General features: G+C 45.1%; 1 protein-coding gene across 2 annotated transcripts in view; it reads right to left on the reverse strand.

Moving 5' to 3' along the window:
• The window catches only part of ADCY8 (adenylate cyclase 8), a 159,260-nt gene that overhangs the window by 127,912 nt on the left and 16,856 nt on the right, over window positions 1-14,492 (reverse strand). For both annotated transcript variants that reach the window (XM_006912922.1, XM_006912923.1), the window contains exon 2: window positions 7,038-7,187. In XM_006912922.1, the coding sequence (XP_006912984.1) occupies window positions 7,038-7,187 (150 nt within the window). The remainder of the gene's footprint in view (window positions 1-7,037; window positions 7,188-14,492) is intronic.

A 14,492-nucleotide genomic window follows, 5' to 3' on the forward strand; every position in this document is an offset into this window, starting at 1 on the left:
GTGCTGGCGACAGCATCACCAGGAATTGGCACCACAGTTGGTGTGGATGGAGCAGGTACAAGGATGCGTCGCATTGAGAGGAAGTCCGTTTCAGGGGGATGAGAGGGTCATGAACAGGCTGAGCCGGTGGTCCCGGTGGGACAGGAAGGCGAAGCCGTCTAGCAGGATGTTGATGATGGGCACCAGGCGTGCAGAGAGGTACAGGGTGTTAGAGATATTGACATGGCAACAGTCCAGAAGCAAAGGCTGAGTCATGGTAAATCACCAAAGTAGAGACGAGAGGCCAAAAATGGTTATTTAAATTTAAATTAATTAAAATTAAAAATCAATTCCTCAGTCACACTAACCACATTACACGTGCTTCTCCACAGTCGTATATGGCTCATGGCTGTTGGATAATGCAGATAGAGAATATTTCCATCATCGCGAGGGATTCTCCTAGACAGCATAGCTGTGGAGCATTCTATATTGGGGCATGATGATGACTGGAATAACCTTTTACCTTTTCTCCCAAGAAAACCTGAAAGAAATGAAAGCACAACTATGAAAAGAAATAAAATGAAGCCATGACAGAAGTGGAGCACAGAGGCAGAGAAGCTTGTAGGAGTAAGATGGTCAAAAAGATGCCTCTAGGTGAAATTCATTTTTTTTAAATTTTGCTTAGGCAGAACTCCATCTAAGCTAAAGTCACTAATCTAAAGAAATAGTAAAAGGTGAAATTGGACTGGCAGATGGAGGAAGTTTAAGTTGTTGAAGAGATTGGACGTCCGGTTTTGGAGTGCAAGGACCCCAGAAATCATATCGCAAAGGCAGAGTATTTCCCAAATCTATTCATTCACAAATATTTTTTTGAGTAGAATATTCAGAAAACACAATTATAGCACTCATTATATATTCATTGTCTCCGCTTTTCTTCCCAGCTTGGGTTTTTCCCCTTCTGGACCTACAGCTATTGTGAAGAACATGAATGAAACATATATCCAATCTTCAAAGAGTTTGTAATGTAGAATTAAAAACAAAGTAAGGGAATAGCAGATTGTAGAAAGAGATGAACCCCATAAGCAATATACGAATGAAACACTCACGGAGGTCACAGCTGGGGGGAACAGGGAGGGTCTTTGTAGAGGAGGTGACATTTATGCTGAGCTTTGAAGAGTGCATGCCGTTTAGGGATGAAAGGGGCATTACACCAGGTAGGGAGAAAAGCATAAGCAAAGGCATGAGGATAATGGGTGATAGGAATGTTCAGGAAACCAGGAATAATCTAGCATAAACTAGAGAATCGTTATGTAAAATATATTTATAACAGACAAGGATGAACATGACGGATGGTACACAGGTGGTTTGAATGTAAGGGGTGGACAATAGCAGAAAAATGGCTTGATGGTAGGAGGTTCGAGAGGTTTTTGGACCATGATAAGAATTCATCGAGTTGGAACAGAAAAAAACAAATTTGCTGTGATTCTGCCACTTTCAGGTCAACCTTGACTCTTCCTTGAATAAAAAAATGAATGAATGAATAAATGAATGAATGAATAACTTTCAGGTCAACCTTGACTTTTCCTTGAATAAAGAAATGAATGAATGAATGAATGAATGAATGACAAAGCTCTGGCTTACTAGCTAACACTTATCTGTAGCTTTAAAAACTATTTCCTAGATGCTATGGGACACTAACTTGGAACTGAGCGGGAAACCCAACTTTCTCACCCAATCTATTGTCCGAACCACTAGCTTACATCGACGTTGTCTAACAGAGATGTTAAATTTAAACAGAACCGCTTTAACACAGCTAAAACATCTGCTGCATTTAATAATAATCTTCCTGCTGCTGCGACATATGGCATCATCAGAAACTTTATTCCAGTGCCCCCAGAGCTTCTGAAACGCTCCGAAATGCCATGATTACCATAAGTAGGTTTCGGCAATTCTCAGAGCTGAAAGAAAAACAATTAATTCACTTTAATATTTAAAATAAGCATGGGCCATTTGGATCATTTGGGAGGAGAAGTGGGATTACAAAAACTACAATAATTAGAATCTAACTCCCCAAAGAGAGATGTTTAAAGACATGGCTTCCAGATGGAAAATTCCCCGAGCAGGTCTGTGGAAGACGTGATCGGCCCAGTCTCTCCTGAATCGGACGAGCGTCCTCCTTCTGCCAAGATTCTAGTGGGAGTCACAACGGGCACAGGAGAATTAGTTTGACATGACCCTCATGCAGGTGGATGGGAAGCCAGGAGCCAAAGTTTGAATTCCATATAACTCAGTTAAATAAACATTAATCAGAAGATCTTATATTCCAGCCACTGTGCTGAATAAATACCAGGGAATCAGATGAACGAGACAGAGGAGCTTCCTTTCATTAGTCCTTATTGGCCACGTAAAGACAGAAATGCAGACGAGTAAATGGCACAAATGCTGGGAGGTTCTATAACGGAGTTAACGTTAAGGCGTGCTGGAAGCACAGGAAAAACGTTTCGCCTGAACCCAGGGAGATGAAAGCGAGCCTCATGGAGGATGCTGGAGTGGAATTTCCAGAGTCGAGACATTAGGAGGGACGGGGACTTTCCAGGCTGAGAGAACCACAGGGCACAGGGTAGCGAAACAGTGGGTCAGGGAGCTGATGATCATTCGGTGTGAGTGGCGACGGGGTCGGGGAAGAAGCTGCGGGAGGGGACAGAGGCTAGATCCTGCAGGGCCCGTTGGGCCATGTATGGGCATTTGGATGTTAACCTTGGAGGGAACATGGCTACTGAAGTTTTTTCCTGCAGAGGAGAATGACTTCAATGTCATTATCATCACAGTCCTCTCTAATATGCCTTGAGCACAACATCTGCCTTTGGGAGAATAACTGTTCATCCTAATCCTTAATCTTCACCACTTGGAGGAAGGTATAATTGGTGATAAAATTGTTAAAAAAAAAAAAAAGAAAAGAAAAAGAACAAAGTCCTTGCCTCTCTGAAGAAAAGGGCCAGTATGTGCTCAACTTCCTGAAGTCAATCATCTAAAGTAAACATGTCCACATTTGGGACCATTCAGTCATTTCTGCCAGCTACTACGGGAGGGGAAGGAGATGTCGCAGAGAGCCACCTTCAAGGAGCTCTGTTGGAAGCCTAGTTTGAAAGAGACATCGAGCAAAGGTTTCTAACAGTTGCTGGTCTCTCCTGTCTGCTTGCTTGTGACCTGAAACACCACGTGTGCAAGCTCCGGTTATCCGAGGAAGATGCTTGTTACCCAGGACCTCAAGCATCTCATCATGGTGCGGGGGCCGCCACCTCAGAGGCAGTGTGGCTCACGCGCCGTGTGTCCTCTAGCTATGGTTTAGCGATGTTTCTTTGGAAAAATGATTAGTAACCACTATTAAATACTGATGATCTCAGTCTTTTCATAACCATAGACTCCATACTGGTTTTCAGGCACTGCTGGGTGGGTTATATAGAGGGGTGAGCTATGAGTCACCCTTAAGGGGCTCGCAGTTTACCTCAACAAACAGGCATGCAGTGATCGAAGTCCAGTGTGGCATGCTGTCATAGGGACCTGTAACAGATTTTCTTCATTTTGGTATCCACGGCACATCGAACAATGCCTGGTGCATTGTTAATAAATATCCATTTTTCATCGACTGGAAAGGTGCCATGGTATGCATTGAAGAAAGTGCGCAACTTTGTAAAGGGTAGCAGAGAAAACCTGCTAGCTGTGTACCCAGTGTAGCTGAACTACATCAGATGTATCGTAACGTCAGTTACGATTCTTTCTTCCCTCTCTTCCAATAATTAAAGTTCTATTCATCCTCCAGGCCCAATCCAGGGTAGAGATTGAGCTCTGTAACTCCACCATGGATGGATGGATGGATGGATGGATGGGTGGATGGGTGGATGAATGGATAAATAAATGAATTATGGGAATGGGTTATCATAGTAGCAGTCCTAATTGCCCTGACAAACTATGTTCTCCCTTCCTTCAGGATGTTTATGTGTGTTATTTGATCTTTATGTGGTACTCCTCACTGCTTCTCGGCTCGGCAAGCTCAATGCTCTTCACATGTCAGGCACTGTTTCTTTTAGGTAGCCTTCTGTCCACCTCCAGTTTAGGTGTGACCCATATACCACTGCCACAGGTATCTGTATAATCATCCATCTCTTTGTACATATGGTAAGCTCTGTAAGACCAGGGACCAATCGCTAGTGATCATTATACTCCCAATGTCCAGCAAAACTCATGGCACATAATAGACTCTCAATAAATAATTAATTCATGGTTGAACATATTAAGTGATTTAAATATTTCCTTTGTATCCTACCATGAGCTAAACCCATGCTTGAAAAATCCTACAAAACTTGAACATTCTTGTGGAATAAGGTCTCCTGATTCTGCATTTAGAAATGTAATAGAAAATCCCGTCCTTTGGGATGATTTCCCAAGGGAAAAGGATCTGCCATCACTCAGGCCCTTACAGTGTCTCCTTCACACAGTATAGAATTTCTAAGTTATGGTGTTATAATTACCTCTGATGAGAGGTAAGTGGGGATGGCTCTGTTAATGACACGTGACAGTGTAAAAGACAGGGAGCCTAATGCTGAGTTCCGATCCATGCACACCTGAGAACCACAACCCTCATTTCCGTCCACTTGCCTGGGTTTCAATTGAGACAAGCCAACCCACAATGTGTTCTCAAATGAGTCCTCCTGGGACTGTGCTTTGTTGGCTGACTCACAAAAATCATTATGCACAATCATGCTAATAGGAACTCTTCACTGAGCGGCAAGGGCACTGCACACACTATTTCCAACCATTAAGGAACCTCTTCAGGCGGGGTATTATCCTCCCCATGGGACAGATGGAAACACTAAGACCTGTGGCTTGCTCGCGCTCACTAGGATGGTAAGTAAGAAGCAAAGGTTTCACATCCTGGGCAGTCTCACTTGAAAAACTTCTCTGCTCGTCTCCACGGAGGAAGTTCTCAGGGATAATGGAAACCCGAAGCAGAGATCAGGTGTCAATGGAAAGTAACTGTAGCACTGAACGATACAGAGCCAGCATCTTAGATACCACTGCTGAGGAAGAAGGGTGGTCAATACAGCAGAAACACCTCATCATCACGTGACCACGGGACTCTACCAAACCCACAGCTTGTTTAACTTAATCCTCGGAACAAGAAATCTTCCACCAAAAGATAGTCCTTTATTATAATTTCGTATTGCTTTACATCTAATATCTCATTTGAGGCAAACACAGTGCTGGAAAGAGATGCCGCCCCAGGTACGGGTGGGGAACCTCAGGCTGAGAGCTCAGTGGCTTGGGGACCCCACGAGAAGCCGAGAGAGCGGTGGCATGAACTCGAGTGAACTTTTCACTACATCCTACTTGTTCTCACTTCCGTGTGTTATCATTTTCCTCCTCTTTCCGCCAACTTAGAAAAATAAAGATCAGAGAGGCTAGAGGAAGGTCCTTTTACCGTGGTAGGCGACGACATCACAGCGACTCCAAACACTCAACTTGAAGGAGGGGAAAAGAAGAGAAGTCTTACGGGTACGACAAGGCAATAGTTTTCGGCGTCTCCAATATTTCATAAATAAAAGACTGAGGATCCCAGACAACTCGCCCACAAGAGCGGCAAGAGCAGTCGAATAAATTATTCACACGGCCGCATTCTCTGAATTGGCACAGATCCTATGGAAAGGGTGATGGGTTAGTCTGGCAGCTGCTCCGTTTTGCAGAGAACGCAGCATATAGTCCTGGAAGATACTTGTGTGTATTGTGCAAGGTGATTTCTTTCTTCAAATTATTTTCCTAAAATATTTTATAGGGCTATTCGGAGCAAATACAATAAATCTGTTATGAGGTTCCATAGTTGTTTTAGACAGTAACGTAGACATTTCCTAATTCTGAATCCTGTGAAGTCCACATAGGATCTGAAAATTCAGTAGCTTCCTCTGCACCTCTGGCAATAACATATGGCAGTGGGAGTTGAGTCTTGGCGAGTTGCACCCTGTCTGTCTGCCTCACCCATTATCACACTGGCCTGGCTTCTCTCACTTCAAAGGTCCATGTTTTACTGATGATTTGATCACATTAAGATGAAGAAAATGTTGCGTTTTTTTTTAGCTACTTTCTTAAACCATTATTATATAAAACTTAAAATGACAAGTGTGTATCCATAGACATACTCTAAAAAAAAGAGCCTAGTCTGGCAGAACTAATACATCCATTGAGCACAGACTTGCCAAAAGTATGCGAACATGTTGAACATGAAATACGTTGATTCTGTAACCATTTTCAACACATTCCTGTTACTCCACTTTGAAAACTGTGCATACGTTTTTAAGAGATGAATAATTTTTAATAGGGGTAAAACTTGACTCTTAAAAGCGAATTTTACTTGGCGGGGGAAACATATAGTTTAAGGCCAAAGTGATTTTGAAAATCCTTATAACACCCAGCTAATTACCATGTATAAGAAACGCCTTTATTTGAACCTCTTCAAACCCAGGACCCCTCCCCTGAGCCGAGATGCTCCCGCTCCTGCATCCCCTGCCCCAGGACCCTAGCGTGTCTCATAAATGCATTGTGTTCAGTTCTCTCTTCTGGAAATCAGGATGAGGCATTAGGAGCTACACTTGTACAAGATTCTTCTATGGGCTTACTATAATTTGAATTGCCTATAGTAAAAACTTTGATTTGAAATAACAATTTATCATTTCAAAAAAAAAGGGTCAGTGATGAAGATTTTAATGGTTTTTGAAAACCATGGCCCCGTTCACAAACACAGATAGTGGCCAAAGGTGTCATAAAATCACTTTGTGACTATAATTACTTTATTTCTTGTAGGCAACAATTAATTGAGTATGGAGAATAAGACCAATCCACTTTGATCCGTAGGTGTAACGTAACTGTTTTAAACTCTGATATATTCCGTGACACAGACTTCGAGAGGTCAGTTGCAAGTCAGGATGTGTTTGGGGAGAAAAGCATTTCCATGCCCCTCAGAGACTGGCTAGCGGGCAACCGGCACACGTGGCACTTCCCCCTGGTACCTGTCTTTGGTTTTCTGTCTCCAGACGCAGCCTGGCCTCCACACACCTCCGCGTCTCCAGGAAGGCCTGGCGCTGGGCCCGGTCTGACAGGTAACTGATGAAGATTCCAGCTGTGTTCATACACATGAATAACACTGCCTGGGCCACAACCTGAAACAGAATCACAAACAGAGTCTGGTCAGGTGTTTAAAAGGAGCTGTTTGGAGATAAAGAGAAAAAAAAATTAATAAAAGTTTCCAAGATAAATCTCAAGGTAGTAGTCCAAATATTTGGTAGCAGCTTGACAGAACCATGTCCTTCACTTGGGTCTTGGGCCAAATGTCCTCCCCTTGGAGGGTGTCCCACGGCCCACTCTATCTGCTTTACAGCTTCTCCCTCTCCGAGTTTGGGTCTAAACCTGGATGACACGAGATAGGGGGGCTTCTCTCTTCCTCATTCTACCTCACCTATTCCCTTCACTGGCCTTTTAAATGGCTGCAGAATCAGGTGAGAAGAAGGGGAGGAGATTAATAATAAACAGACAAGGTATCTGTTGAATGGCAATGCTGCATTTGACCTTGGTTCTCTCAGGTTCTCTTGGGTAGCGTCCAAGTCCCGACATTCCTAACTCGAGGACAGACATCACATTTGTCCACTGCTCTGCAGCTCCGCTGCTGTTACCCAACGCCTAGGCACCAAAATCTCCCGACTGGACTCATCCCAGAGCCTGTGCACTTGGCAAGCTGCAGTGTGTTTCCACGAGTCATCCTTCCAACTGAAGAAATGCACACGTGTTTAGGCCTGTCTGCTCGTGGACCTCGTGGGGTCCATACCTGATTAGCGCTATACCCTGGGCAGAGGGGGGCCCGCAGAAGGAGAGGAACATGAACACCGGGGAGAAAGTGATACTCTCCACAAATCTCAGGGGGCGCCCGGGTTCTGCGGGGGTCCTGACAAAGTGGGTGGGCAGCCACCCACCATAGGCCTTTGCACCTGCCTGCTGCTGGAGCTTCTGTGAGCAGACACCTGGCGTGCATCCCCCAGCTCCACCACCCACTAGGCATCTGAGCTCATCCGAATCGCTTTGTGCCTTTTTGAGTCTCAACTTTCCCATCTTCACAATGAGAATAAACCCTCTGCCTCATAGAACTTATATACATGTGTATATCTATATCTATATATCTTTATAGTGTATATACATATGTGCCTAGCAGATAACAAATACGAATGTGCCTAGCAGATAACAAATATCCAACAAATATTGGATATATATTTAAATATAAGGCCATTTTCTCCCCAAATTCTAGTCTATTTATTTCTGAACAAATGATGCATTACAGATCTTCTTCCTCCAGGTTAAGAAATATCCCAGAGGACCATGAAGCGTTATTTCGTATTTGTGCCACATTACAAAGAATGTTTCCGTCCATTATTTACTCTTCGGGGAAGACAGTGGAGCAGGGATTAGGAGACCAACTCTGGAACCCGAGACAGTGGGCCTTAAATTGCATCCCTACCATTTATTTGCCTCAGGGTGACCCGGGTAAGTCATTCTGCTCACTGATGGGCAGACAGTACCGGTTCGGATTGCTATGGAGAGCTTAGCTGTCTAGCCTAGAGGTGAAGGATCTGGGCTCCTAATAACGCCGTTTACTTGTCATGTGAACTTGGCCCAATTAGTTTTTCTGGCCCTCAAATCCCCACCCCTCTGCTCTGCCTTGTTAAAACAGGAGTATTTCCCTAAAACATTGATGGGTAATTGGTGAAAGCAACTAGCAAAAATCCTGTAGCATAACCACTGCTCCATGTGTACCAACTGTGTTGTGGTTATGGTCGTTCTTATCGGTTTTGTTGTCTCTTACGTCACAAAAGTGGCTCGTTGAGCGTCTGAGCAGGTAGGCAACACGGTCGGGTCAGGGATTTGAGAAGCTCTCGTGTGACGTGGCACGAGGACTAGACATCGCCCAGGTGAAACTCGCTCTCTGAGGGGTCAGCGAGGCACAGGCTGAGAGCAGGTAGGAGGATCCCCAGGACTAGTCATTCCGACTGGAGAAACAAAAGATGCCCCAGCAGCCTGTGCTGGGGGCGCGGGCTCTTCCTACAGCTGTCGGCCCTGAGACCACGCTTCCTGCCTGCCCTTTATAAATAGCACATACTGAATTAGAAAAAGAAATTACTAATAGTACACAAAGGAGTTTAAAAAATGACCGAGCGATAACTTAGTAACCTGAAGTGAAAAATCTGAGAAAAAAGGTAAGAAAGAGGATGCAGGCATGCCGAACTCAGCCGGCATACGGTAACGAGTCAGACCGAATGATGAAAAAACCTACCTAAAAAAAACCTGAGTTCAAGGACTGCTATCCTGAGAAATGACAAAGCCATGAGAGGGAAGTGCGGTCTTTGCAGAAGATAATGAGAAGAGAGAACTCCGAAAAATAGAATTAAAAAGATGAGAGAATGGGGACATACGAGTTTTTAAAAACGGATTGGAAAAACTCTGACATTAAGGAGGAAGCAAAAATGTTAAAGGCTAAAAATAGGAAGAACTGGAGGTTAGGAGAAAGAGAAGAAGTGATTAAACCCTTTAAAAATAGACAAGGTAAAAGGATGAAGTTAAATTTTTTAAAATATGAGGAAAACTAACAGACGATGGAGCAAATTTTAAAGATAAACGATGTTAACGCAAAGTAGTTGAAGATATTGCAACGTTCATGTTTATTCTACTGTATACAGAGAGGTGGACGGTACGAGTGGCCATTACTATTTCGAGTGGCCATAACGGTTCCAGCCTGAGGTAACTCGGCCATTTAGACTCTCCGGCCAACGTCCTTGCAAGAGGACCCGAGAGGAACTTCCGGTTCCACATCCTGTGCGCCAGACACAGTGCTTTGGCCTTGGCACATGCTATTTTGTAGACAACCCAATAGCAACTCTGCTTGGTCCTATTAACTCCATTTCGCAGAAAAGTGAGACTCCCAGAGGGGAAGTAATTACCCAGGATCGCCAACTCGTAAGTGGTGCTGCGGTGGTCACCTGTCCTGGTTTGCCTGGGACTCAGAACTTTACTGTAAAACTTGGACGGCCCCAGGGAACCAGGCAGCGTTTTCTCACACTCACATTAGTTAATGTGTATTTTAATTAATTACAAGTTGGGGTGAGGAGGAGGGGGAGGGGGTTAAGGAAGAGGAGGCGCGGTGGGTGAAGGGAAGGGAAGGGGAGATAAAGCACTTCAGTTGGCACAATGCTACCCACTCACGAGAGCTCCTGATCTCCAGTGAGATGAGGATTTGCCTGTGGCAGCCTCGAGGCCTCCGGCAGCGTGCCTGTCCCACTGGCTGGGGTGTGCCACCAGGATTCACGTTACATCTTTTTCACACACTATGGTTCCTGACCGCGAGCCACCTGCTTCGTCTGGAGCTCGATCACACTGGGCGAAAGCTTGGCTGTGTTGGGATTATTGAGACATGATACACTCGTTTATTGACTTTTTTTATTTTTTTATTTTTGGCATTTAAGGGTTTTTTTAAGGTATGATTTTTGACTCAGTTGTTAGCTTTACAATCTAACCCTAGTGTAGATCGTGATTCTAATAGAGTGTAGCCACATGTCTTATTGTGACACATATAACAATGCAGGTGTGAACTAAAGATGTACACATTGTGAACGTCCCTGGCAGTGTAGTTAGCAATGGCGCATGCCTAATAAATGTTTGTTGAGTGATAAAATAAATTAGTGACTCCTACATTGCCAGTGGTCGGAAAAGAATCAGGGGTCCTTCCTGAGAAGGTCCCTCAGAAATGCAGACACAGGGGCATTTGCAACGCTCCGTGGGAAATGAAGTCTATCCATACTCACAGGCAGGCAAATCAGACAAACGACCAAATCAGTCCAAAGTGGACACTGATTCAATTCTCTCCCCTCTTTATCTCGGGCCCGTCAGGCATTGCGTCTAAAGTGCATTATGGATGCAGATGGAAGGAGGCCCAGGGTCTGCTGGGGCCTGTGAGACTCCAGTGGATTACTCCCCTGCTGCAGAGACCCTCCCGGTCCTCCTGGTCAGGTCACTGGCAGGTCACTGAGAAAACAGCCGCCTTTGCCACATTCTCAGTTCCTGACACAGAGGCCAGGGAAGAGCTGGGAGTCTGGGTTGGCTACCTTGAAGAGTGGTTCTCTTTCCAGGGTAGGCTTTAAAAATGTTTAAATGAAGCTGGAAGGCTGAGCCTAAGGTAGTTTTGTTATAGTTTGGGGGACAGATGTGCATAGGAGAGTCTAGCTTAGGGAGAATACTGTAGGTACCTCCAGTGTCGTGTCAGACCAAGAGTCGTCCTCGGTGGTGGAGACGGTGTGGGAGTGGAATAAGGCTACGGGATCCAGTGGCTGCACCACTTACCCCACTCCCCGAAGCTGATGCCATGATCAAATGAGGGGACACCCTGGTGCCATCCTGAAGTCAATTACTTTTCAAGAATGGGGTGCCCCCATGCAAATTCAGTGGACGCTTTACATCAAAGGGTCCACGGCATCCCCAGTAGGTAGAATCCATTAGTCTTGGAAACGAGAGGAGGAAGTAGGAATGGCCCTACTTACCCCTAATGATCTACTTGGGGAGCCTGTGATGATAGCCTGAAACCCTGGGCTCAAGTGGCTTTGGAATTCCAGCTTTCCACAGGCTGAATACTTCCGCCAGGCGACACAGCCAGAGTGCTACCGAACTGTAGAATATGGCATGTTGGATTTCTCATGTCGAGTGACTAGTAGACAAGAAGAGTCACCAGCCAGGTAGGAGCGATACCCCGGCCTGAAAAAGGCATGGTGACCAGAGGTTCAGACCCCTGAGAGGTTAGAATCTGGACCAGGCCATCGGGTAAACCACCAAGACCAGCAGAGGTGCTGGCTGAGGGTGAGTCGAGTCCAGAACAAACGGAAGAAGAGGGAGACCACGTGTACCAGGTGCAGCCCAAGACCAGCAGCAATGGTGGGGACTATAATTTATCCCATTAACTGTCCTCCTCTAAGTGTCCCCGAAGAAGAGAGGCTCACCAGGATCACAGAAGAACTGCTCTTAGAACACGTGTGAAGGGTTCCTAGCGGCACAAGGGGTGGACTGTGGTGGGTCCTGTGGGGGCCGTGAGAGCTCCCTTCAGGAGTGACGCATGGAGAATCTTCTCCTAGGGTGGCTGCTGGCAGACAGCCCTCAGCCGTCAGCCTCCTTGGAGGACCCGACGAGGGCCTTCTCACCCAAGGTCATGCCCCAAGACTGAGTGACGCAGGAGAATAAATGTTTGTAACTCCAACTCAGATATCTCAGAAAGATCGCCTCAGCTGCAGAACCCCCCACGCGACTGACAGGCCTCTGCCGAAACTGCATCACAGGTCAACTAGCTCCTTTCTCTCCCCTTCCATGGGTGCCGATTCCGACAGCATCCCCTGATAGACTCCCTGCGCACTAATCTCCCCCTCAGAGTCTACTTCTCAGGAGATCAAATCTGTAACAACCAGCAAGTGTTCATTACCCTTACTGATGCAGTAGCCTCCAATGCTTGTTGAATGAGTGATTTAATTCATGAATTTAATTAGTCTGTACCATCCAGACCCGTAGATGGAGGAGGAGGAGGACTATCTCATAGGTAGCTTCCTCCTTTCTTCATTCATTTTCTAAATATTCATTGAGTCCCAAATATGATGTAGGCTCTGTTTTAGATTCCAGGAGCAAAACAAAAAAATAACTAAGGTGCCTTCTCTATGGGGCATCTATTGGGGACCTTAATTTAGACCAAGTAGTTAAAGGAAAACCTCTGATGAATGAAATACTTAAATGAAACCTGAAGAATGAGGAGGAGTTGGCCAAGAAAAGAGGCAGGCAGCAATTCCTCCAGGGGTGAGGGGAGGAGGCGGGGGCGGGGGAAGGGTGGCCCCACAGTATGTGGTAGGAAAGGGCCCCTTGAGTGAGCTCTAGTCTTGTGTACTCTGATGCCCTTGGGGGTTGAATCCCTTCTAGATCCTGGTGAAAACCACCGGAGAGTTCCACGGAAAATGATTCTCTAGCCCTAGGTCTCTGCCCCGAGACTCCTTCCACCCGGCGATGTGCACCAGTCAGAATTAGCTCCTCCTCGCCAGCCTCCCTGCCATCTCTCCCTTCTTCTCCCTGTGTCGCAGATGGCAATGTCAAGGAGGTGGTGGCGGCAGCTCCTAAGGAATTTTTTTGGTGTGAGCATGAAGGAGGCGTCCTGTAATGTGATGGTTACTATGGCAATTTTTATTGGGTAATTGGGTTTGAAGAAACATTTTGATTCATCATTAGTTACTGAGCTAAAAATAGCAGCTTCCCAAGAGCTTGTTTTCTGTTAAAATGCATCTGTTGTGCAGGGTTGACTAAGTACAGTAGCGACCAAAAACTGGAGCGTTTTCTCAAGTCACCTATGTCTTGCCACTGACTCTCCAAGGAAGCCCATATTATCTTCGGCTTTGCTTTACAAAAAGGGTGTTTACTGTTACAAAGGAATATCACATTGATCTAAGAAAGATGTAAAAAAGAGTTTCTAGGACAGAGTCGAGTAGCCCAATTCATAGAGAAGATGACTTTATATGGAATCACTTTACAAAGTTTCCCAACTGTTTTACAGGGTGGGAGGGATAAAACGGTTTCCCAGCACTGTTTTCTCTGATGAGGACAGAGAACAGAATGCCTTGAAAATGACAGCTAATCTGCGGACAAACGTCAGTTGACATCTGTAGTAGGGAATAAACATCGGCTAATCTGTTCACAAGGGTTTAGTTTACCCCTGCTTTTCCAAGTGTGCTTATTTAACGTTTGAATCAAATAAAATGTTTTTTTCCAAATGTAAGTACATGGTGGCTATTCGTAAGTGCAGTGTGTTTTGGTCTACAATGCTGAGTTATACACTTTGTGTCACATTAGGTAGTAAAAATATAATAAAAGCCAGGAACATAAAATGTCTCCAGCCCACGGTGACTCACGTGCAACACCACCCCGTTTGCAATGTTTTTCATAAATATGCTCATTCTAGATTTGAATCCTCATTCCGCCGCTGACCACAGCTAAGCCTATTTCACCAATTTAAAAAGAGTGGGACAATTAACCTTCCGGGATTGCCACAGGATAAAAGACGGTCACGAACGGAAAAGCCCCACCACAGTCTCTGCAACTGAGACTGAGCGATGCAAAGATCTGCTTCTGAATCCCCAGCTCTGCCTTTGCTAGTCTGGGAAGATGAGGTATTTACTTAACCTCTGTAAGCCTCAGGCTCCTCATATATTAAATGGGACAACTGTACCTACTTCATGCGGTGTCGTGACAGAGAGAGGAAATTACATAGGGCCCTTGGCCTATGATGAGCATTCAGTATATGTTAGCTGTGACTATCAATAGTAATTTCTATTCCTTTCTCATTGAGACTCTGTGTTCCTTTAATAAGGGATTATGTGTCATACTTAATTCTTTTGGACTCCATAATT

The sequence above is a fragment of the Pteropus alecto genome, unplaced genomic scaffold (assembly GCF_000325575.1).
Source record: "Pteropus alecto unplaced genomic scaffold, ASM32557v1 scaffold105, whole genome shotgun sequence".
NCBI lineage: Eukaryota > Metazoa > Chordata > Mammalia > Chiroptera > Pteropodidae > Pteropus > Pteropus alecto.